Below are 27158 nucleotides of genomic sequence, written 5' to 3'. Positions count from 1 at the left end.
TGTAGGCTGATTATTTACTTAACTCTCCCACTCCACCAGTTTTGCCTATACTTCTCCTACAGTTTCATGCATTTTAATATTCATCCATTGTGGTTAATGGGATAAGGGGAAGTTATTACGGATTTACCATATGGGGTCGGATGTACATTATCGCAGGAGGGAGGAGGTCTTTGCCAAGGAGTAATAGGCACATCGACCAAGAATCCTTGGAATGAAGAAAGAGGCACAGGGTGGACCCTCCTGCAGCCTTTCACAGAGTATATAAAATAGATATGCATATTGTGCTCTAGTCTGGCAAGATTTCTGTCAATGGGTGAGCAACAATAAAGAAACTAATCTGAGTAAACCTCTGTGTCTTTCTTGGTTCCTTGCTCCTGACACCATTTTGTTTTTAAGAGAATGTCAAAGGAAAGTAGAAAGAAAGAGACCCACCAGTATCTTCCCTATAGGCCATGGGGACCTACTGCTCCCTTCAGGAATCTTCTCCTTCCAGACACACACACCAAAAAGTCATTCCAGGTTTTGTCTGTTTGGTTGAACCAACCAGAAGAAAGACTGCATTTGGTTACATGTATATCCTCACCAGTAAGATTGGCACATAGGACTAAATGGTCAAAATGGTGGAAGCTTGCATTGTTTCTTGGTACATTAGCTTAACAAGCCACTCAATGGAGATATAGGCAGCATACAAACTTAACAAATAATAAATATAAATTGTTGTCACAATTAACAAAGGCTGCCATAAGATGTTCTTCCTTTAAGTGGCTGGTTTCCAGGAATTTGAAATCCATGGTAATCTGCATCTGAAGCTGGTACATTTTGGTTGATTCTTCTTTAAGATATGATTATATCATTAACTGCTTCTTTGGCATCCTTTCTGCAAAGTTGCGAAATTCAGAGAAGAACATCAGACAAGTTATTTCTCTCAGAAAGTTTGCAGCTGGGTCCAGCTCAGTTCCTCTTTCTGACTGTAACTGCATCAAGTGCCAACTAACGGGATTCACTGGAAAAAGATCTCATCCTTAGATTCCCAAAGAGACCAACTGGTTCCATCTGAGATTCTTCCCATCATCACTAGGTATGTCTCTGGTAAAGGCAGAGTTTGTGTTGGGGTCATTTATTATCTGCAAAATGTTCCTTTTTGAGACCAGAGTAGGACTAGGAGCCCATTAGTATGGGCTCAGCTAATCCAGTAGAGTCTTCTGCCCTGTGATGGAACTCAATTGAGCAGCATTTTTTTTCAGTAAGGTATGATAACAATCTTCTCATATCTGATTTCAGTCAATCTTAATTAATATAGAATCAAGATCATGTGAAGTGTTAATACCACTTTACAATGCCTGGTAAGGCCACACTTGGAATACTGCATCCAGTTTTGGTCACCACGATGTAAAAAAGATGTTGAGACCCTAGAAAAAGTACAGAGAAGAGCAACAAAGATGATTAGGGGACTGGAGGGTAAACCATATAAGGAACTGGAATTGGGTATGTCTAGTTTAATGAAGAGAAGGACGAGGGGGGAATTGATAGCAGAGTCAAGATAGATGTAGATAGATATAGATATAGATATACTATAGATAGATAGAAATAGATAGTAGCTTTTTTCAAAATATTTTTCCACTTTATGTATTTTATTTTTTTTTAGCTTTTGTTTGCATTCTACCCTTTTTATGCTGGTCTATGATCAAAATAAATATTTCATTTGATTTGGAGGAATGTTTGCAGGAGGGAAGGCCTCTTTCTCAAGGAGCTATCAGGCAAAGCAGTCCTTAAGTCATTGGTATGCAGAAAGAGGCTCAGAAGGGATCCTCTCTAAATCCTTCTTAGGATTTATCTGACAGATATGCTGAGTGTGCTTTACTCTGGCAAGATTCCTGTCTATTGGTAAACAGCAATAAAGAAACTATTCTTAGAAACTTGTATTTTTCTTGATTTCCTGCACTTGACCATTTGATAGTTATGCCCAGAAGCTGCATCAGGAATTATTTTCTTTTATGAAGTCCACATACAGAAGGAAAGGACTGCTATCTTGATAACATCTCTTGGTGCTGAAGGGCACCTGTGTGGTAGTGGAACCTGGGGCTGTCCCCGCTATTGTCATTGTGCAATGTGTCCAAAAGAACATAAATGGAAGCAGTGCTTTTTCTGTAAAAAAAAAAAAAAGGTACCGGAAATCACATACATCATACAACCCACCTTGCCTACCCTACAAGGTTCCATCCAAAAAAGGTGCCGGAACTCCGTTCTGGGTGTTCTATGACAAAAAAAGCCCTGGATGGAAGTGAGATGGGTGGGTGAAGGACTCTTACCAGGGACTCCCTCCATTTAATGACTTGAACGATCATTTAACAACTGCAACTGGAAATCCTGGGATTCTTGTTATTGAACAGGGAGTCACATGGTTTGATTCTCACCGGCTTGAAGTTGGTTCAGTCTTTCATCCATCTCAGGTGGATAAAATAAGGACCCAGGCAATATGCTAACTCTGTAAACTGTTTAGAAAGGTCTGTAAAGCACTATAAAGTGATATATAAGTCTAAGTTGGACCATGTGGGACCATGAAGTGCTTAACACTCATCCTCAACTATACCTGCTCTTCTGTTATATTTTCATTCATTCTAATATTTTGAATAACCTTTCCAGTCTTTTTGGAAAAATAAACATTCACATGCAAAGCTAAAGTGACAGAATAGACAGAATAAGGCAATTGTCAAGGATGAAACTTTGACAACTATGTGCCTCAGTGTTTCAACTTGTCTTTAGAGTAAGTGGGGGAGTTGTTACTTTCGAATGGGTTAGATGGAGAAACAAAATTTCTACAATTCTGCTGAAGACCATGAGAGCCTGAAGCCTTTTCAAAGACAACAGAACAGGTGTGGATTTGAAGCAGATGGTTCCCATAATAAAGTGAACTTGTTTATATCGACTATGTAAGACATTGGGGGTTTGGCTGGGGAAATTATTGTTTAAATCTATGATTTGGTGATGGAACCTCAGAGTTAATTTTGCTTCAACATAACCACACATTGTATTCAATAAATAATAAGATTTTCGGAGACGGAATGAACTGGAGTTTTATTTGGATTCTTGAGCTGGATGTTGACAGTGATTATGTTGCTCTGATGTTTAAGGTACTGGCTGTGGATGCTGCAGGAAACACAGAAGCTTGAAATATAACAGACCTGATTTGTCTGAGTTTGTTTCTTCCTTCCTATGTGAGATATACCGAATCTGAGAAATTCTTGATTTACTGATAAAAAAAATTCTTCTTAAGAACATTTCTGCTGGTTTTAATAATCTTAAAAATCATATGATGCTTTTTTTGTGAAGAGCGCTATAAGAATTCTGGAATGTTTTTTCATGGTTGTTTGATGTGGGAATGATATAATCTCCAAGGGACCCATTCCGCACAAAAAGACAGATTTATCTCCACTCTTGGCATGATTTCTTGAGCTGCAGCACAAGAGGCAATAAACATGATGTTTTGGAACAACACTAACCACCAATCTTGCTCCATCTAAATCAATGAGGGAGCATGCTAGACTAGAGTTGATAGCAAAAATCTCAGTTATCTGGATTCACAGAATATGCTAAGTCGCTGAACATGGTTAATGGAATAACCATTCCATTGTGGTTAATGGAAGAAGGGAAGGTTATCGTGCCTGTACTCAAATATTAGGAAAGAAAAATCCTTCACTCCATAACTTTAGAGAAAAAAATACTTTTACTACGAAAGAATTGATGCAGTTAATTCGGGCAAAATCTGAGGCAAAACCGTGTGAAGCATCCAATTGTAATAAACCCCAAATCTCACCCCTTTGCAACAAGGCAACCATAAACCACAAGAACAGATCATTACAATTTAAAGCGAAGTTAAATTCCGTATCATTAAAATTGAAATCCATTGTGCAATATATTAAAAAGTGCATGGGAAAATAATGAAGTGCATATGTCAGTAGTGGTGAACCTATGGCACGCATTCCAGAGATGGCAGTCAGAGTCTTCTTTGTGGGCACAGGCACCATCACCTCAGCCCCACCTCCCCCTGCAGCCTCCTCACCAGCTGCCCCTCTGGAGGAGGCTGCAGGGGGAGGTGGGGCTGAGGTGATGGTGCCTGTGCCCACAGAGCAGCACAGCGAAGGACGTGGCAGCTGTGCAGCAGGGACAAGATTCCGCCCTCATGCCCCATCATGCACAGATGATGCTGCAGGGCATGGGCAGAGGGTGTGGCTGCCATGTTGCTGCAGGGCCACCTGGGCAAACTGCTGCGGTGGGCCATGGATGCAGTAGGTGACCCTGGGGGCAGGCGGGGCAGTGGGCAGGGCAGTTTTGGGGCACTCAGTGTCTAAAAGGTTTTCCATCACTGGTATATGTCATTAGAAGGTACAGGCACTCAGCAGTTAAAGATGCTGAGCTTGTCGGCTGGAAAGCTGACAGCCCAGGTTCAAGACCTGAGCACTTTGTAACAGAATAAGCTCCCGTCACTTGTCCACCTCCTGCTCATTTAGCAATTCAAAAGCATGCAAATGTGAGTAGATTAATAGGTACCACTTGGGTGGGAAGGTAGCAGCATTCTGTGCTCCTTTGGCATATTGTCATGCCATGAAAATATCTTTGGACAATGACTGGACATGACTAGACAGGAAACCTTTATGTGTGTGTGTGTGTGTGTGTATATATATATATATATATATATATATATATATATATATATATATATATATTTATTTTCTGAGGTTTTCGCGGGTATTTTGTATGTAGGTCTTTGGTTGTTCGGGTTTTCTCCCGCGCGTTTAAAAATTGGGAGAAGTGGTCTTTTGGCGGCAACGTTTCGACGGATAGCCCACATTCGTCATCTTACAGGCTGGTGTTTTTAGCTTCTGCTTTGAGCAGCAAGTGTGGTTTTAGCTGTTTTCTTCCTTATTTTTTCATCTCCAGAACAAAACGCTTAGCTGACGAACAACACCTAAAAACCCGAACTACACACTCTCACCAATGTACTAACATCCAATGGATTCCATAGAAATAAGATTACAAACCTAATCCAAAAAGAAACCCCCACTAAAATCCAAGACAAAGAACAAGAAAACGGCAAAGCCCTCCTCCCATACATAAAAGGCACCACAGACAGAATCAGTAAGATCCTCCATAAACACAACATCAAAACAGCATTCTGCACAAACAGAAAAATATCCACCATCCTTAGAAACCCCAAAGATAAAATTGAATTAGAAAATCAAGGAGTATACGAAATCCCATGCACCACTTGTCCCACCACATACATCGGACAAACCAACAGAAGAATAAGTGCACGCATTGAAGAACATAAGAACTCAGTCAAAAAAGAGGAACCAACATCTTCCCTGGTCCAACACCTTAAAGCCACAGGACATGAAATTGACTTTAAAAATACCAGAACCATTGCCAAAAGTGAACATTTTAATAACAGAATAATCAGAGAAGCCATCGAGATAGAAAAACGCCCACACAGCATGAACAAGCGAGATGATACCTCCCGCCTACCAGCCATTTGGAAACCTGCCCTTATTGACAAACGACTCCCTAACCCCAAAATCTTAAACCCCTCTGCAACTCAGACTAACCTGAGCACAACCAAACAGAACACTCCCCCAGCCAATCAGAGTCACAGCCAAGCCCCTAACCATTCAGAACACACCTCCACCCAATCAGAACACAGCCAAGCTCCCATCCAATCAGTTCATACCCTCACTGGCAGTTAAAAGAGGAAGAAACAGCTAAAACCACACATTGCTGCTCAAAGCAAGAAAGCTAAAACACCAGCCTGAAGATGGACGAATGGACTTCGTCGAAACGTTGCCAAGACACTTCCAATTTACGCGGGGGAGAAAAACCCGAACAAAACCAAAGACATATATATATATATATATATATCTATATATATATATATATATATATATATATTCTGAGGTTTTCGCGGGACATGACTAGACAGGAAACCTTTATGTGTATGTATATATATATATATAATATTATATAATATATATATATATATATATATATATATATATATGCTGGAAAATTTGCATAAAAATACGACTCCTGGGCATGTCTATGGTACAAATAAAATACGAACACCAGGAGAGTATAAATATAAAAATATACTTTACTAAAAGCTGCCAAGCTTTCGTTTGGAAACTCCAAACATCATCAGGGCTAAGGAGCCAGTAAACAATGATGACTTAAATGGGTTTTGCCGGCATCTGCACCCGGCTCATGGACTGCGTCACCGGTCCCGGCCGGTTAATTAATTAGTGTTCCAGAAACACTAATGTCCAGAATGGACAGAAAATGGACATTTTTCACTCTCACGATAGACATCATAACTGGACATCAACCTGGACCTCTGTTTGCTCTTCACTCTCTTCTTCCTCTTTGAAAACTCTCTGGAGGCTAATTTTTAGGTTGTATGTAAAATGATGTTCCTTCTTTCTCCTCAGTAGAAAATAGATCAGTGGGTTAACACTGCTGTTTAGGCAGACACACAAGTAGCCATATGTAAAGAAATTGAAATACTTTTCCTTGGATATAAGGTTGATGAGGTAAATGATGATTAGCGGGAAAGAAAAGATGAGGAAGAAGAACAGGGCCAGCAAGATGGCTCTGAGAAGCTTTCCTCGCCTCTTCAGTTGTGATTTAAGGAAGCCTTTGATAAAGAGGGCCAGGCTGGAGACCACTATGAGGGGGACCCAAACTGTGGTATATATGAAAATGTGGTAGAATTGGCTGATGTTTTCACGGCCTTCAACCAAAATCAAAGTGTAATGGATTGTGCAGAAGAGGATGGAGACTATCTATGTAATGGCACAGAGTATGGTGGACAAGTATGCTGGCTGATGGCATCGATGCCAAATTGGGAAGAAGACAGCCAAACACCGGTCAATGCTGATGATTGTCAGAAGAAATTGACCAGTGCAGTAAGTGCATACTAAACATTCTAAGATTTCTATGCAGGAATCTTTAATAGTTAAGTGCAGAATTGTGCAGATAAATAGGAATATCAGAGTCCCACTGTCAGCCACAGCCAAATTGAGGATATTCCTCTTAATCTGGCAATGCAAAACTCGGATGACAATTCCATTTCCAATAATCCCTGGAATACAGAGTAAAATGATTACAGAATAGATGATTACTCCCCAAACTCCAGGCTGATACATTTTGCCCTTTGGGGGTACGGTATCAATGTCATTGGGTTTAGTAGAATTGAATATCCAGTTTCCTATTTTAGCATCCATTATTCCAGAAAAGATGGTTCTCATGTCGGTTGTTCTTCTTCTGTGGAAATGTTTCTTATTTTAATATTTGTTGTTGTTGTTGTTTCTGCTTCTTGCTGAGGGATAATGAAGGATCCAGAAAGCTAACAAATGAATTAGTCACCCTTACTTTAGTCCACAGAGATCAAGTGTCATTTGCTTCTATTTTGATTTTTCCAAGAATCACAGTGAAGGTTGTGGGAAAGTCAGCAGAAGTCAATTGGGTTATGCTTTTGCATACTTCCGCCTTGCTTCTTGACCCTGAATGCAACAGTGGTTACAGTAGATTATTATTCCCTTCCATCAGTTTTCAGCTTTATGGGGCAGTCCGTTATCTGACATGTATAAGTTTTTGAGAACTAATGACGAACTTGATTCCCACAAAGGACTTGTTTCACTTCAATGCCTTTCCATAGGAGCAAAGCAGAAATGACTCCTGAGGGACAGGTTGATTGATTACTCGATCAGATAAAAGAGGAGATCCTTTTTCAGTTCTGTGGGAGTTTGTTTCCTCTGGTTCTGCACAAGAACTGTGTAATATCAAAAACGAAAAGAATACATTGTTCATAGGATCACTCATACAATACAGTAGGGTTCTTTCTGTCTTTATTTTAAAGCATATTTCAAACTGCTGCACAAAGTTATTGATTATAATCCTTGTCCTTCTAAAAAGCTTTCTTTGACACCACCTGTAATTAGCAGAACATTAAATCATATTCTGGTTTGTATTTAGCCACAGACAAACGTCACACAGGAGAAGAAAATACTGTTCTTTGGAATCTGATTAATATCTGCTCTGCTAAATATTTCTACTAATATGGCGACAAGTGAACAAGAATTTTAACAAGAATTTGCATTTTAGAAATGTCTGTATCTTTTAACTCTATCTAAACATTACCTCTAGAGGGAATCTACATGGGGGTTAGAACAAATGTTCACACCAAAAAGGGAAAAAAAATCTTCTGAATGGGGAGAGGATTTTATTTTCCTGGGATGGGGTAAGGATTGAAGAGTTGGTGCTCCTTATTTGGAATTTATTCTATTCTTTACCAGCAACTTCTGCTCACTGCTGTGGAATGAAAGAAGTCTAAAAAACAGGCCTGGGGTAGCTGTTTTGAGAGGCTTTAAAAATTTGGGGGTTTCCACCAGGACAATTTAATGATTATAAATGGGCCAGCTCCTCTGGAAAATTGATGACTAGATGGTCTCCTTTGATTCAAGCAACATATGCAAGAATGAAGAGAGATATATCTGATGATTTAAAGGCATTGGCATGGAAGCCTGGTTGGCATAAAAAGAAAGCAAAGTTAGGTTTAAAAAATGGGGCCTTCTGATTGATTAGAGAGGATTTTACAGTCTTAATAGGCTAAAGGGAGATTTTGAGATGAAGGGTAATATGATTATTAGATTTAAATATTCTGGAAAATGATTTTAAAAAAATAAGGGACTGATTGGCTTAATATTTAGGACTTAGATTTATAAGGGAAATTGAAAACAGCTATTAGGAGTCAGCCTTGAATTATTCTTTAGCACAGAAAATATAGATGATGGATTTGGGACAATAAAGGTTACTCTATTTGTAAGTAGTGATGTGCTAGGACAAGGAATAGAAAATCTATATCAAATAGAATGTGAATATATTTAGGTAAGTAATATGTATATTTTAGATATTATAATTTTTGCGTAGTGAAATAAAGGAAATTTGGGTTACCAGGACTTTAAAAACAATGGATGTTAAAGGTACATTGGAATACTGAAATTAAAAATGACAAAATTAGCTAAAACTTAAAACAGGATATGGATATGTACAAGCAAAAAATATATTGATAAATGTGTTAATTGAGTTTGCCATGGTTAGAAATTTACTAATTTAAATATGATACATTGAATGTTAAGGGAAATAGAGAAGGAATTTTTGATAATGCAACCTGAGATATGTACTAGAGACTTTGTTATTGAACTATTGACTGCCCAGTCACCATGCTGCTTTCCAAGCATTCAAATGTAAAGCTGGGAAACTTAATAATAATAATAATAGTAATAATAATAATAATAATAAAGTTGGATGGGACCTTGGAGGTCATTAAATCCAACCCCCTGCTCAGGCAGGAAACCCTACACCATTTCAGAGCATTCACCGCTTCTGGAGGCAGGTTGTTCTACTGGTTAATTGTTCTAACTGTCAGGAAGTTTCTCCTTAGTTCTAGGTTGCTTCTCTCCTTGATTAGTTTCCATCCATTGCTTCTTGTCCTGCCTTCAGGCGCTTTGGAGAATAGCTTGACTCCCTCTTCTTTGAGGCAGCCGCTGAGATACTGGAACACTGCTATCATATCCCCCCTCATCCTTCTCTTTGTTAAACTAGACATACCCATTTCCAGCAACCGTTCCTTATATGTTTTAGCCTCCAGTCTCCTAGTAATCTTTGTTGCTCTTCTCTGTACTCTTTCTAGCATTGAAAAGACCTTTGATCTTGAATTCTAAGCAGAATGTTCTTAGGAATAACATTTAGTATATTCTTCCATCCTTGATGTTTTGGGACTTTTATTTTAGTTTATTTATGCTTTTTTATTGATAGATGCATAAGTAGGTGACAGTCATTTGAGATATAACAGGTCAGGAACAGACACCACAAAAAAAGAAACAAACAATGGAAATGTAATAGCTATCAGTTATGATATGAAAATCTTGAAAGTCTGACAAAGTAATCAGTTATAATGTTTGGCTTGGTTTTTTTCTTTCTTTCTAGTAAATACTGCTGCCACCTTCTTTCAGGTGGCTCACTTTTATGGAACAAAACTGCTGGTTTTAGTAGAGTCTTCCACTTGCTTCCATGTATATCTATTATTTATATCAGGGGGGGAAGGAGCCCCTAAAAACTGGAGAGCATTTCCCCTCACTTTCCTCTTATGCCAAGAGCATGGTGGCTCGAATGCTTGCAACACTGGGCAGAAGGTTCGCTCACGTGTGTTTGAGTCCCCAAAGCTGCCATGAGGCAGGGTTGAGTTCTTGTTCTTCACTCCAACTCCTGCCGGGAACATAATGAGGGAGCGCAATTGCACAAGACAATTTATATGCAAAGGAGATTCTCCAGAATGAAAGCAAGAAGCTTAAGAGTTGGGTCAAGGGTGTTGGAAAAGTCAGCAGGAGAAGAGGATCAGAAAAGGACATCTTTACACACTTTCTGACAAACATTGGAAAGAAACGGAGGACAAATAGCCACATGTATCGAGAAGAGCAAGATTTGTGACCCACTGCAGATTAGGACTTCATAAGAGTCGTAGGACCACATGGTTAACTAGGCTGAGCCCTCACTGAAGGATGATTCGGTGCTTATAATTCATAGTGTTACACAATGGGAATGCTCTAAGTCACACAATAGTGGATGCATCAGAAACCTCCACACCGTCTCCAGAGAGATGTGAAAAGAGCAGTTGGGTCCATTAATACTTTTAAGGTAAGTAGGTTGGCATAAAGATATAGGTGGTTACATTGGTTAGGACTTACAGTTTTGAAGAAGTATTTCCAGAAATAATATATCTCCACCACCTAAATATTTAACATTTTTTATCTGTGGTCATCTGTGAGGGTTTGATCATATAGTCAAATTATTTCACCCTAGAAGTTTCTGAGGCTCATCCTGAACTTGGAAAGAGTTATTTTCATATAACAGTTATATGGATGGGCAAGAGTTACAGTCAAGAGGTCTCCTTGAGAATCCAAAGAAATTCATAAAGATAGATTTTTTTGACGAATTCAGTTCGGTTCATAGAGATTTAACTGTAGAGAAAAGGAGAATTTGTCCAACCAAAGGAACAGATTTCCATCTTAAAGAAAAGAGGAACTTGCTATAAACCAAAAACGAGAAAACATTTCTACAAATTTTGTTTGAAGCAAATATTTAGGAACTTAATCATAACTTGAAAGAAGTGACAAGTAATAACAGACTGAAACCAGTCCATCAGGATAACGAAATATGTTTAAAGTCCAAGCCCAAACACAATCAAAAGACTAAATATCAAATACAATAACTATTAAAAAGGAATTTTAAAAATTAAGGGAAAATATTAGAAACAATAGGAGGAGAATAGAATCTGGGGGCTTCTGGAAGCTTTAGCTCTTTATATTTAAGGGGTTTGACCTATTTTTGCTAATTTTCTATTGTTCTGCAAATATTGATTTCTTGTCATTGATCGGCGAGATTAATATTAGTGAAGTAGTCCCACATGCTACCTTTATTGTGGAGTTGCAAGAATAGAATCTGGCAAGTATGAAAGCCCTTCACTCTTGCTTATTTTAATTTTCCAGAAAACTAACGTGGGTCCCTTCTGAGATTCTTCCCACCCCCTTTTCCAATCAAAAGACCAGCAATACGATACAGTAACCATAAAACAAGGAATCCAAAAATTGAGATAAAATCTTTAAAAAATAATATTGGGGTCGGAGGATAAAATGATTAAAAAATTATACTACTATTTGTTAGATCAGGCAATGTACGAGGAACAAGTAAAAGTGACTATGTTGAATTGGAGCAAGGACTTTGGTCTTAATTTTGATCTGCACACCTGGCAAGAACTATGGGCAAGAAACAAGAAGCTTACTTTGGCCACCTCTTACAAAGAGAACCTTTACAAAATGTTTTATAGATGGCATCTCCCACCCAAAAGATTGGCTAAAATGTGTACCAATGTTTCCCCTAAATGTTGGAAATGTAATTTGACAAGTGGAACTTACTATCATATGTGGTGGAAATGCACGCGAGCTTGTGATTTTTGGAACAGGATTAAAGTATGGTTGGAAGAAATATTAGAGCAAGTGGTAGAACCAAAACTAGAACTCTTTCTAATAGGTTTAACTACGCAAAAGCATGACAAAGGCGTACTTTATTTAATGCTACACATTTTAACGGCTTCCAGACTGGTTTTTGCTCAAAATTGGAGGAATAGGGGAACTCCAACGGAAGAAGAGATCCTGCATAAAATTTTATCATGTGCTGAGATGGACAGGCTTACAATGATTAAGACAGAACACGAATAGTTCGAAATCTACGGCAAATTTTACCGTTGGTATGAATTAAAGAGAACTGCTCGGACTTCAAATTAATGGTAGAATTAAAAGATATATATAACTGTACATATAATTGTATATATAATTGTATTGTATAGAAGATGAGGCTTATATAGAGGTTAAGAACGATGTATTAAACTTTTGTACCATGATAGGAACTGATAGGAAAATTCATTCTGGAATGTCATGTTTGTCCATTGTTGTTTTAATTGCATTATGAATAAAAACATATATATATATATATATATATATATATAAATGTATTGGAGATGAGAGATGGTGTCACACCATCCTGAGGGGAAAAAATGTTGTTAAATTGAGTTTGACAAAAAAGAATACTTGGCAAATAATAACTATCACAACAGAAACTCTATCTTTACTACTGACATACCTAGACATACCGAGTCAAAGGATGACATGTTTCTCAATGAATCCTGTTGGCCTGCACTGGATACATTTATAGTGAGAAAGAGGAATTGAGCAGAACCAATCTGCAAACTTTCTCGGAAAAAAAAAGATCTTATATAAAATATGTCTCTGACTTTTGCAGTTGAAAGTGTTACTGCACACAAGATGCAAAGGAAGACTTAAAGATACCATCATATCAAAACATTTGGTTTCCACGGTGACGTATTGTATGAGAAATGAGAAGTGAATGTGGTGTTTAAGAATCCTCTTGTTAGACCTGACATACGTTGTTGTTGTTGTTGTTGCAAAATCGTGTCCGACCCATTGCGACCCCATGTCCTCTACCATCTTCTGGAGTCCATTTAAGCTCACGCCTACTGCTTCAGTGACTCCATCCGGCCACCTCATTCTCTGTCGTCCTCTTCTTCTATTCTATATACATAGAGTTTAAAAAACAAGATTGTTTCCTAAATTGCCCAAGGAATGTCACCACAAGAAGCCTATTTTAGAAAAGAGAGGATAATGCAGTGGTGGGATTCAACCAATTTGCACCAGTGCGGCAGAACCGGTAGCTAATTTTTTGTTGCTCAGGCCCAGAATGGACTTCCAGAAGAGGCATCCACACAGAGAACCGGTTGTTCACATATTTGAATCCCACCACTGAGATAATGAAACAACCATGGATGACATATAATAATGATGATGATGATGATGATGATGATGATGATGTTGGAAGGGACCGTGGAGGTCATCTAGTTCCAACCCCATGCTCAGGCAGGAAACCCTATACCATTTCAGACAAATGGCTGTCCAGTCTCTTCTTAAAAACTTCCAGTGTTGGAGCATTCACAGCTTCTGGAATCAGGTTGTTCCACTGGTTCATTGTTCTAACTGTCAGGAAGTTTCTCCTTAGTTCTAGGTTGCTTCTCTCCTTAATTAGTTTCCACCCGTTGCTTCTTGTCCTGCCTTCAGGTGCTTTGGAGAATAGCTTGACTCCGTCTTCTTTGTGGCAGCCCCTGAGATACCAGAACATTGCTATCATGTCCCCCCTCATCCTTCTCTTCATTAAACTAGACATTCCCAATTCCAGCAGCCGTTCCTTGTATGCTTTAGGCTCCAGTCCCCTAATCATCTTTGTTGCTCTTCTCTGTACTCTTTCTAGAGTCTCAATATCTTTTTTACATCGTGGTGACCAAAACTGGATGCAGTATTCCAAGTGTGGCCTTACCAAGGCCTTGTAAAGTGGTATTAATACTCCACGTGATCTTGATTCTATCCCTCTGTTAACGCAGCCTAGCACTGTGTTGGTCTTTTTGGCAGCTGCAGCACTCTGCTGTCTCCTATTTAAGGGATTGTCCAGGGTTTAGGCAGAAGCAAAAGGGAATGGAATATACCACTGGTCTTAAACTTCAGGGGTGTCCTCCCTTGCAATTGCCTGCCCTTTGATTCCAATCAATCCAATCATGCCTGTCACCACCTGAATATGTTGCTCCTCCCCCAACCCTGTCATATCTCTCATCTGGGTCAGAGGGCCTTCTCTTCCCCCAGCCATCCACATTCATCCAAGAAACCTGGGTGGGGAGTGGAAGAAGGATACTCTCACCACTGATTGGAGCCTTCATTCAATATCAGTCCCAGCTGCACCCAACTTAGCCCTATACCCTATCTCAGGGGTCTTCAAACTTGGCCCTTTTATGACTTGTGGACTTCAACTCCCAGAATTCCTCAGTCAGGCACGCTGGCTGAGGAATGCTGGGAGTTGAAGTCCACTCTTCTTAAAGTCTATATCAGGCTCTTCAAACTTGGCCCTTTTATGACTGGTGGACTTCAACTCCCAGAATTCCTCAGTCAGGCATGCTGGCTGAGGAATTCTGGGAGTTGAAGTCCACAAGTCATAAAAGGGCCAAGTTTGAAGACCCCTGCCCTAACTGGTCTCTCCAACTGGCCAGCTGGGAGGACCTACATCTATAAACCTACCTACTGTAAGCTAGGAGAGTTTTTGCACAGCTTAAGGCTGTGTATCCATTACATGTAATCTTGGACCAAGGGGCCTTACTCAGGGTCACCATGCCCACATGACTTCCAGACTGGGCTACTACTACAGTGCACTTTACATGGGGCTGCCCTTAAAGCGTACTTGGAACTTCCAATTGGGCCATGATATTGATGAATCATAATGTAGCCATGTTGTACTTTTGTAGCCATTTTTAGCCATTTTAATATCTTAAATGGCCTTCCCCACTGTTGAGAAAAATGTTCACATACAAAGCTAAAGTGAGAAGTTAGACTCATAAAGCTATCATGTTGCTCTGATGTGATTAGACCAGTTGTGTGTGCTATAAGAAACATGGGAATTTGAATCAGATCTGATTAATCTGGGTGTTTTTCCTGCCTACATGAGATATACCAGATCTAAGAAATGCTTGTTTTACTGATAAGAAATGCCTGTAATGAGATCTCTGCTAGTTTTGATCATCTTTAAAAATCACATGATACTTCTTTTTGCGAGTAGTGCTATATGCTGAAAAGTTTCTTCCCTGATGGCTTGATTTGAGAATGATATGATCCCCAGGTGACCCATTCTGCACAGTATCAGCACAGAATTCTGCACACAAGGTCATCCAAACAGTCATTTTTTTTCCATCTCAGCTAGCTCCATTACATTCAAATGCCATTCTTGCTTTATGGGTATATATTCTTCTTTCCATCCCAACCAGTGGTGGGATTCAAATATGTGAACAACCGGTTCTCTGTATGGATGCTGGTTCCGGAAGTCTGTTCTGGGCCTGGGCAACAAAAAATTAGCTACCGGTTCTGCCAAAGTGGTGAGAACCAGGTGAATCCAACCACAGGAAGGAAGGAAGGAAGGAAGGAAGGAAGGAAGGAAGGAAGGAAGGAAGGAAGGAAGGAAGGAAGGAAGGAAGGAAGGAAGGAAGGAAGGAAGGAAGGAAGGAAGGAAAGAGTGGTGGTATTCAAATATGTGAACAACTGGTTCTCTGTGTGGATGCCACTTCCAGAAGTCCATTCTAGGCCTGGGCAACAAAAATTAGCTACTGGTTCTGCTGAACTGGTGTGAACTGGCTGAATCCCACCACTGATAACAACCTTGCTACTGAGACCATATATAAAAACAAAGAGCCATGTTGTCTTTCCAACTCTTTATTGCCACCTCTAAAAGAAAAGCTTCAGGTTTAAATTTTAGATCCATTTTCAAAAAATCCAAGTTTTGATTATACTGAGCACATCTTTTAAAGTATGAAATTTGGGAACATTGGGTTGAAAAATGTAATAAAGACAAATATTTCTCACCATAAATATTAGATGTATTTAAAGTTTCACACATGTCTGGCATAAGGAACAAGAACAACTACATAAGTAGGCCAAAGTAGTTTCTTTTTTGTAGATTAAGAACCTTGCTAGTTTATCTGCATTCTCTGGGGAACAGGAACATAAAGGCTTCAAGGGTCTGGTTTCTCTCACTTCCTCCAGTGGAAAGACTCCAAACTAGAACCCCTCTTTATTCCTCCCTCTACTCTTGCCAGTGATTCCAACCCAATACAGTAGTAATCATTACTATTACTAAGAAATATAGTGGACATATCTAATTTAAGAATATTTGATACAGTTGACTCTTCTTCACATCTAGAAGCTACATATACAGCAATGATTCCAAATTTTGCTATTTTCTTTCACAAGTTACATTAACTTCGTCTGTTGTTGTTGAAATGATATGACTTTTAAAATGAATCAACAGTGATAGTGATTCTTCACAACTGGTCTTCCTTCATGGTTTGCTGCTTTGCTGGGCTGCCCTGTTCATCCTGGAAAACTCTTTGCAGAGCAATCTTGAAGGATGTTCTGGGCTGATCCTTTCCCTTATTCCTCTTCCCGACTAGGAAATAAAGGAGTGGGTTGATGCTGCTGTTGAGAGAGGCACATCCCATCCCAATGGTCAGGAGGATGGGATGACAGGAACCAAAATATTCGGTGACATAAAAGACATTCATTGGGAGAGAAAAAAGGAGGAAGCAAAGGAGAGCCAGCAATAAGGCAGTGAGCAACTTCCTTTGATTGCGTTGTGATTTAGACCTCATAAGAATCCAGAGAGTCACAGTGGACACAACCATGATAGGCGTACAAAGTAAACCATTCACAATAAGCTGGTACAACAAAGGTGAACTTCCAGAGCTTCTAGTCAGATGGAGAATGAAGTGCACTCCAGAAAGCAGAAAGGAGAGGATCCAGATGAGGCCACAAACAAGGCTGGGCAGATATGGATAATGATGGCGGCGATGCCAGAGAGGGAAGAGGACAGCCACACACCTCTCCAGGCTGATGGCCATCAGCAGAAACTGGCTGGCAGAATAGGTGAAGAAAAAGAGCTCAAGAAATAAGAAGAAAGTTAGGAAGTTAGTTTTTTCATGCAGAATTAAAACAGCCACAAATATAGCTACAACAAGAAGAGATGTGAGGACCCCAAAATCAGCAATGGATAGATTCAGGATGAAAGTAGTGAAAGAATTCCTCCTAATAGAATAGGCCAGGAGATAAATTGTCCTTCCATTTCCCATCAGTCCCAAAATACAGATAATGAGAATGAAGCCATTGATAAATCGTGTTAAATCACCAAGAGTAGAAGTAGTTCTAAAAGATTCTGTCCAGCTATCACACCTGTTAACAGAAAGCGACAAAAAGAGAGTCAGCCCTTGTCTCAAGAATCCATGAACTGTCCAAATATTCAAATCATTGAATAGGTTTTGTGTTAAATTATCGAACAATTACTCATATGGAGAAGAGGAACTTTTTGATATTTTAGAAATATTTGAAGCAGTTTCCACAATTTTAGTAGAATTGGAAGGAATGTTGACCATTTCAGGATCATTCGTAGAAGTTTTAACAATATTTCACGTAAGTTCATCCTCCTTATATATCCTGATAACAAAAAGAGATCAATCAATCAATCAATCAATCAGAATAGAGCTGAAGGAGACCTTGGAGGTCTTCTAATCCAACCCCTTGCTCAAGCAAGAGACCCAATACCATTTGAAACAAGTGGCTGTCCACTCTCTTCTTAAAAACTTCCAGTGTTGGAGCACCTACAACTTCTGGAGGGAAGCTGTTCTATTGGTTAATTGTTCCCACTGTCAGGAAATTTCTCCAGGTTGCTTCTCTCCTTGATTAGGTTCCATCCATTGTTTCTTGTTTGGTCTGTGTGTACATCTGTTTTTTGTTCTGTCTGTGTGTTCATGTATTTCTGTTTTAATATGCAGACAGAAACACACACATGTAAATACCCACACTTTTTCCCTACATATCAACACATGTCTGCTTGTTTACTAGCTGATGATAACCACAGTCCTATAATCATTGTTTCTCAAGAGTTTGGTCAATTGCTACACTCAACACTGGTCTGTTCTTTTCACCCAAAAGTCCTCAAGATGAATTTCAGTAGAACTCCCACTGTTCCCCATTATTAGCCATTCTGGCTAATGGCAGAATATAGTTATTAATACCTGACCAGGCTAAGGAGGCTGCAGTTGGTTCAGAATGCAGCCGCGAGAGCGATTGTGGGTGCACCAAGGTACACCCACGTGTCACCTATCCTCCGCAAACTGCACTGGCTTCCTGTGAGTCTCCAGACGCAACTCAAGGTGTTGGTTGTCACCTTTAAAGCCCTTTATGGCTTAGGACCAAGTTACTCACAGGACCGCATACTGCCGCATAGTTCCCAGAGACCGGTGAGGTCCCACAGATTGGGCCTCCTTCAGGTCCCGTCGGCCAGACAATGTCGGCTGGCGGGCCCTCGGGGAAGGGCTTTTTCTGTGGTGGCTCCGATGTGGTGGAATCCACTTCCCCCCGAGATTCGAACTACTCCCACCTTTCCGGCCTTCAAGAAAGCTATTAAAACTCTCCTGTTCCGGCAGGCCTGGGGTTGATGTCCCCAGGGGGGCGGGATTCGATTGGGAGATGCTGTGTGAATGTATTCATTTTTAATTGTTATACTTGTTGTTTTAATTTTGTACGCCACCCTGAGTCCCTAGGGATTGGACGGCATATAAATTTTACAAATAAATAAATAAATAAATAAATAAATAAATAAATAACACAAAGAATTGGAAAAGAGGACAAATCTGGGAGAAGGACACCCTATTTAACATACTTACATTCTTTGGAGAGGAAGGGATTGCAAGTATGAATACAGGCACACAGCAGCAAATGTACTTTGAGAGGAATTGTGCTAGTACAAGCAGTTAGTCTTCAATGTGTAATTGATAAAGGTCTTGTCAATATCAAACAGAGTTTTCTAATTCTAAACCATGCTAATTGCATTTGTTACAGACAGGCTACACACCAAAGAAAAGGTGTTTAATAAACTACTCCAAAGGCCAAAAATCTTTAAGGCTATACCCACCAGATGGAGGAAGTGAGGAGAAAAGTAGGACATGTTCTCCTACTTTCAGGTGTCTAGTAACTTGAGGTTAGAGAAAAATTATAACCACAAGTGCTGGAGAACTTGAAGTTGCTGATCTTTTCCCCACATAAACAAAAAATAAGTTCTGGGTTTAAAGGTGGACCCTGTACGACAGTTATCATGAGATCAAGAAGGTGCCATGGACTTCAAAAGCAATCTTCAAAGCTGAAATGTTCTGATTATGTAGGAGCTTAAATAAAAAAGAATAAGAATAACAACCCAGTATCACCTTTTTCCAACTTCTGGGGCTTTAGCAAAAATATCTGGAAACTATGGACCTGTGTCTTGAACACAAGAACAAGTATCAGTGTGGTTCAAGAATTTGTTTGATTCAGATTCTAGATTTCTCACTCTGGACCCATCCCATATTCAGACACATTCCTGAACAGAAGAAACACTTAAGAGACATTCAGACATTCTTTTAAAAGCCAGGGTTGTTTGTTTTCTTTTCTTGGTTTTTTTTTTTGGGGGGGGGGGTTGGAGAAGTATAAGGGTGAAAACCCATCTGAATCTCTTGTGAGAAAAACTGCTCTTCTCTTATTCAAAAAGATGCAGGATTCAAGAAATCAATGTTACAATGCAGAGCTGACAAAGATCAGGGGCTGTTCCAATATCTCAGGGGCTGCCACAAAGAAGAGGGAGTCAAGCTATTCTCCAAAGCGGCTGAAGTCAGGACAGGAAGCAATGGGTGGAAACTAATCAAGGAGAGAAGCAACCTGGAACTAAGGAGAAACTTCCTGACAGTTAGAACAATTAACCAGTGGAACAACCTGCCTCCAGAAGTGGTGAATGCTCCAACACTGGAAGTTTTTAAGAAGAGACTGGACAGCCATTTGTCTGAAATGGTATAGGGTTTCCTGCCTGAGCAGGGGGTTGGACTAGATGACCTCCAAGGTCCCTTCCAACTTTATTATTATTATTATCGATCATCGCACAGTCAGCCAGATGTTCAGACTGGATTTGGCATTTTGTCTACCTATCGAGTCCTTACCCAGGACCTGGGATAGGCAGATGTGGATGTTTGATGGTATTACAGATATCGTCGCAGGATGGAAGCAGTTCCTAATAAGGCCGCCTTTTGCAATTGACTAATAGCGAATTTGTCAATGCCAATGGTGTTCAAGTGGTGCTCCAGTTGTTTTGGGATTGCACCCAAAGAGCCTATTACTATTGGTACTACCCTTGCTTGCTTTTGCCACAGTCTTTCTATTTCTATTTGTAGGTCTTTGTATTTTGTTATCTTCTCCAGTTCTTTCTCTTCTATTCTGCTGTCTCCAGGCACTGCCACGTCCACTATCCAGACTTTTTTGTCTTTCTTATCGACAATTGTTAAGTCTGGGGTGTTATGTTGCAGGTGCTTGTCTGTTTGAATTCTGAAGTCCCAGAGCAGTTTAATTTTATCATTTTCTATGACTTTCTCTATTTTATGATCCCACCAGTTTTTGCTTACAGGCAAATGATATTTTTTGCAGATCTTCCAATGCACCATTGTTGCTACTTTGTCATGCCGCTGCTTGTAATCAGTTTGTGCAATCTTCTTGCAACAGCTTACCAAGTGGTCCACTGTTTCTTCAGCTTCTTCGCATAGGCGGCACTTACTGTCTGTTGCTGTCTTCTCAATTTTGACTTTGTATGCATTTGTCCTTAAGGCTTGGTCTTGTGCAGCCAGAATTAGTCCCTCGGTCTCTTTCTTCAATTTTCCTGCTCTTAGCCATTGCCAGGTTTTGTTATTATCTGCTTTCCCAGCTATTTTTTTTCATGTATTGGCGATGTAGTGCTTTGTCTTCCATGCCTCTATTCTGTTCTTCATTTGGTCTTTCTTGTAGGCCAGTTTGGTCTCTCCAGTAGTTAGTAAGCATTCCTGATATACTAATTTCAGTGCATCTTCATCATTGTTCTTCAGATATTCTTCCAAAGCCATTTTTTCTTCTTCTTCTTCTTATTATTCTTCTTCTTCTTCTTCTTCTTCTTCTTCTTCTTCTTCTTCTTCTTCTTCTTCTTCTTCTTCTTCTTCTTCTTCTTCTTCTTCTTCTTCTTCTTCTTATTCTTATTATTATTATTATTATTATTATTATTATTATTATTATTATTATTATTATTATTATTATTATTATTAATCATCGGACAGTCAGCCAGATGTCAAACTGGGTTTGGCATTTTTGCCTATCTATCAAGTCCTTACCAAGGACCTGGGATAGGCAGATGTGGATGTTTGATGGTGTTATAGATATCATCCCAGAATGAAAGCTGTTCCTAGTAAGGCTGACTTTTGCAATTGACTGATGGTGAATTTGTCAATGCCCATGATGTACAAGTGGTGCTCCAGTTGTTTTGGGATTGCCTATTACTATTAGTAATACCCTTGCTTGCCTTTGCCACAGTCTTTCTATTTCTATTTGTAGGTCTTCGTATTTTGTTATTTTCTCCAGTTCTTTCTCTTTTATTCTGCTGTCTCCAGACACTGCCACTTCCATTATCCAAACTTTTTTGTCTTTCTTATTGACAATATATTATTATTATTATTATTTTTATTATTATTATTATTATTATTATTATTAATCATCGCACAGTCAGCCAGATGATCAGACTGGATTTGGCATTTTGTCTACCTATCGAGTCCTTACCCAGGACCTGGGATAGGCAGATGTGGATGTTTGATGGTATTACAGATATCGTCGCAGGATGGAAGCAGTTCCTAGTAAGGCCGCCTTTTGCAATTGACTAATAGCAAATTTGTCAATGCCAATGGTGTTCAAGTGGTGCTCCAGTTGTTTTGGGATAGCACCCAAGGAGCCTATGACTATTGGTCCTACCCTTGCTTGCTTTTGCCACAGTCTTTCTATTTCTATTTGTAGGTCTTTGTATTTTGCTATCTTCTCCAGTTCTTTTTCTTCTATTCTGCTATCTCCAGGCACTGCCACGTCCACTATCCAGACTTTTTTGTCTTTCTTATCGACAATTGTTAAGTCTGGGGTGTTATGTTGCAGGTGCTTGTCTGTTTGAATTCTGAAGTCCCAGAGCAGTTTAATTTTATCATTTTCTAGGACTTTCTCTATTTTATGATCCCACCAGTTTTTGCTTACAGGCAAATGATATTTTTTGCAGATCTTCCAATGCACCATTGTTGCTACTTTGTCATGCCGCTGCTTGTAATCAGTTTGTGCAATCTTCTTGCAACAGCTTACCAAGTGGTCCACTGTTTCTTCAGCTTCTTTGCATAGGTGGCACTTACTGTCTGTTGCTGTCTTCTCAATTTTGACTTTATATGCATTTATCCTTAAGGCTTGGTCTTGTGCAGCCAGAATTAGTCCCTCGGTCTCTTTCTTCAATTTTCCTGCTCTTAGCCATTGCCAGGTCTTGGTATTATCTGCTTTTCCAGCTATTTTTTTCATGTAATTGGCATGTAGGGCTTTGTCTTCACCATGCCTCTATCTGTCTTCATTTGGTCTTTCTTGTAGGCCAGTTGGTCTTCCAGTAGTCACGTCAGCCTTCCTGATATACATAATCTTCACAGTGCATCGTCATCATTCGTTCTTCAGAATTCTTCCAAGCCATTTTTCTTCTTCAACAATCTGAGGTAAGTGTAGCTTCCATGCCAACCTATTTGCCTGGTAGATAAAAGTCTGACAATGTCACTGCAGTGGATGAAGGGAATGAATTCATTGTCATATTTTTCTGCGTTACTCTTATACATTGCTTTTAGTTAGCTTGAGGTCACAGTCACATCCAGCTCTGTACTAATGACTTAATTTCTCCCATTGAGTTGGAATTTTAAGATCTTCTTCAACCTTTGATGTATCCACTCTAAACTTTTTCTTGACGTCAGTCGTGCTTGATGTTGTCAGGCTGAAGGATACCCAAGTATTTGTAGTACTCTTCCTCATCCAGACTCTTAATGTTATTTTCGTGGGGCATCTTGATTCCTTCAGTTTTCACTATTTTTCCTTGTTTGATAGTAAGTGTGGCACATTTGTCCAAGCAAAACTCCATTACAATATCTTGGCTATATATACGGACAGTGTTGAGCAGCGATTCTATTTCAGATGATGTTTTCCATACAGCTTCAGATCATCCATGTAAAGGAGGTGGGATAGTCTGGCAGATGTTTTTGATGTTTGATAGCCATGTCCTGAGTTATTCAGTATTGTTGACAGAGGAAACAGTGCAATTACAAATAGTAATGGTGATAATGAATCTCCTTGAAATATTCCTCTCTTGATATTAACCTCTCCCAGCCTCTCACCATTGATCTCCAACTGTGTCTTCCATTGTGCCATCGATCTTTGCACAAATTTTCTGATGTTTCTACTGACTCCTGTTATTTCTAGGCAATTGATTATCCAGTCATGTGGCAGAGAGTCAAATGCCTTTTTGTAGTCAATCCATGCCACATTCAGGTTGGTCTTCCTTTTCTTGCAGTTTTCCACGATCATTTTGTCTATTAGGAGTTGATCTTTTGTTCCTCTGCTATTGGGGCGGTTTCCTTTCTGCTCAGGTGGAAAGAGATTGTTTTCAAATAGATGCTGTTGTACTGCATCAGCTACCACACCAGTTAGTAATTTGAAAGTTGTTGGTAAGCAGGTAATTGGCCTGTAGTTGCCTGGTGTTGCCCCTTTTGCTGGATTTTTCATTATTAGGTAGGTTTTCCCAGTTGTTAGCCACTTTTCAATTTCTCCTCCTTGTAGTATATTGTTGAACTGCTTGGCAATGAGTGGGTGTATAACAGTCAGATGTTTCAACCAAAACCCATGCAGTTCATCTTCACCTGGAGCTGACCAATTTTTGATTTTCCTTGCTCTTTTTTTCTACCATTGTTGTTGTTATACTCATCTTCATTTCAAATTATGCTTTTGCATCACGCTCTTTTACCAAGCTTGCATTCCATTGTTGTATTCTTATGGGTTATACCATATATGATTCCAAACATTCCACGTTTTATTCCTTGTCAGGTATGAACGATTCCTTGCGCTTCTTTATCCCACCTTCAATCTGCTGATTATTCTTTTCACCTAAGGTCAAAGTAAAATATATAAAAGACTTGCACTCAGAAATGCCAAGAAAATATTAATGCAGACTAAATTAAAATAATGTCTCAAAATAATCACATATTAGTCCTTCCAGAACTAGGTTCAGACATTGCCCTATTGCACATTATGTACAGAACAGTACAGGGGAGTCACACATGTATGAATACATACTGATCATTGCATCAGGTATAAAATGGTCAGAACTGGAGGTACATGTATCTCAATACCAATTAACATAAAATATAAATTATAAACTCATAGGACTAGATGGGACCTTGGAGGTGTTCTAGTCCAATCTCCTGCCCAAGGCAGGAGTCCTTATATCCCCTTAGACAAATTGTTGTCTAATTTTTTCTTGAAAATTCCAGTGATACAGCACCCACAATTTCAGGATACAAGCTGTTCCATTGATTGTTGCCACTGTCAGGAAATTCCTCCTTAGTTCCAGGTTGGAGATCCATCTGATTAGCTTCTACCCATTGCTTTTTGTCCTGCCCTCAGGTGATTTGGAGAATAAATTGATGCTCTCTTCCCTGTGACAGCCCTTCAAGTATTGGAAGATGGCTATCATGCCTCCTCTAAGCTTTCTCTTCCTTAGGATAAACATACCTATGAATGAAAACAATTATATGTGTCCCAGGATGGTGTTGCAGGATCCAATCTGGGTTGGTCACTGAGACAAAAGATTTAATCTTCTGAGCTTTTGGACCTGTGCAGGAGGCCATCCATAGGAAACTTCTCTCTACTTGGAAGACTAAACCTTTTATCCTGGTGACTGATCCAGATTGGACCCTGTAAACATACCTAGCTTCCTTACCTGTTCATCCTACGATTCAGCCTTCAGACTCATTATCATCAAATTATCTTACTATGATTCTCATTGCTAAAAATGTGTGGTATATAGTTGCAAATTTATTCTGTATTCCAGTTTTATCTCTCTATCTACTTTTGGTTTGTGAGTTTGCTCACTTTGAAAAGTCATCATCCTGCCTTTGTCTTCCTAGGACAACTCTTTCTGACTTCTTAGTTGACCTGAGGTAGGCTTCAGCTCTTTCTGTTGAAATACAACATTTGCATTCTCCCTGTGTTTTACTTCAGACCTTATTGTATGAAATTATTGAATTTAAGACTGCTACCCTTAAGGATTAAGTGTAATTGGTTTAGACAATCATTACAGGGGCATTATGGAAAGAAGGATTCAAATGAGAGCTAAAGTAATTGATATTTGTGACAGCTAACTGGGTTGAAACCTAGAGTTGTTGAGAGAGGCAGATCTTCTATTTCCTATTCTTCTCAGTTTTAGTCTATCATTTTTTTTTTAGCTTTATATGAATATCCATAAATCTATTCTCTTGTATAAGTTGAAATGTATGCATTTGGCCTAATATATACATTTTTACAAAGCTGTGTTTTTCCAGCATTCTTTTTGTTAAATCAATTGGTAATATATTAAGGTAACATAGAACTTCAAAAGAGCCCCTCACATAAAGCTCAGCAGCACAATCAAAGACGTGCTACTTTCTACCTTTCTGGAGACGGGCTTGTATTCTTCTTCCTTTTTCTGTAGATGCTCCTTTTTCTCATCAGCATTTTAAAGAAATTGGCATCTATCCATGTTGGACTTTTTTTTTAATTTTTCCCATTTTTTCCCATTTTTTACATGATATTTTTTGTGATTGTGCCTTCAGTATCTTAGTTCACAGAATTTCCTATCTTTCCAGGGCATCCTGGACAGCCATTTGTCCAAAATGGTATAGGGTTACCTGCCTGAGCAGGGGGTTGGACTTGATGACCTCCAAGGTCCCTTCCAACTTTATTATTATTATTATGGATCATCGCACAGTCAGCCAGATGTTCAGACTGGATTTGGCATTTTGTCTACCTATCGAGTCCTTACCCAGGACCTGGGATAGGCAGATGTGGATGTTTGATGGTATTACAGGTATCGTCGCAGGATGGAAGCAGTTCCTAATAAGGCTGCCTTTTGCAATTGACTAATAGCGAATTTGTCAATGCCAATGGTGTTCAAGTGGTGCTCCAGTTGTTTTGGGATTGCACCCAAGGAGCCTATGACTATTGGTACTACCCTTGCTTGCTTTTGCCACAGTCTTTCTATTTCTATTTGTAGGTCTTTGTATTTTGTTATCTTCTCCAGTTCTTTCTCTTCTATTCTGCTATCTCCAGGCACTGCCACGTCCACTATCCAGACTTTTTTGTCTTTCTTATCGACAATTGTTAAGTCTGGGGTGTTATGTTGCAGGTGCTTGTCTGTTTGAATTCTGAAGTCCCAGAGCAGTTTAATTTTATCATTTTCTATGACTTTCTCTATTTTTTGATCCCACCAGCTTTTTCTTACAGGCAAATGTTATTTTTTGCAGATTTTCCAATGCACCATTGTTGCTACTTTGTCATGCCGCTGCTTGTAGTCTGTCTGGGTGATCTTCTTGCAGCAGCTTACCAGTTGGTCCACTGTTTCTTCAACTTCTTTGCATAGGCGGTACTTACTGTATGTTGCTGTCTTCTCAATTTTGACTTTATATGCATTTATCCTTAAGGCTTGGTCTTGTGCAGCCAGAATTAGTCCCTTGGTTTCTTTCTTCAATTTTCCTGCTCTTAGCAATTGCCAGGTCTTGTTATTATCTGCTTTCCCAGCTATTTTTTTCATGTATTGGCCATGTAGTGCTTTGTCTTCCCATGCCTCTATTCTGTTCTTCATTTGGTCTTTCCTGTAGGCCAGTTTGGTCTCTCCAGTAGTTAGTAAGCCTTCCTGATATACTAATTTCAGTGCATCTTCATCATTGTTCTTCAGATATTCTTCCAAAGCCATTTTTTCTTCTTCAACCATTTGATGTACTTGTAGCATTCCACGCCCACCTATTTGCCTTGGTAGATAAA

General features: G+C 39.4%; 1 protein-coding gene across 1 annotated transcript; it reads right to left on the bottom strand.

The window, feature by feature from the left end:
- Positions 1–15934: 15934 nt before the first annotated feature.
- On the bottom strand, positions 15935–17539 carry LOC120309412 (proto-oncogene Mas-like; the record flags this gene model as incomplete). Its single annotated transcript, XM_039346598.1, has 1 exon — positions 15935–17539. A coding segment is annotated over one exon (1008 nt), but the record flags the coding sequence as incomplete, so codon positions are not given.
- Between the last annotated feature and the right edge of the window lie 9619 nt (positions 17540–27158).

This window comes from Crotalus tigris, unplaced genomic scaffold (genome assembly GCF_016545835.1).
Source record: "Crotalus tigris isolate CLP2741 ecotype Arizona unplaced genomic scaffold, ASM1654583v1 scf7180000018016.4438896, whole genome shotgun sequence".
In the NCBI taxonomy this organism is placed as follows: domain Eukaryota; kingdom Metazoa; phylum Chordata; class Lepidosauria; order Squamata; family Viperidae; genus Crotalus; species Crotalus tigris.
This window is presented reverse-complemented; position numbering and strand designations above follow the sequence as displayed.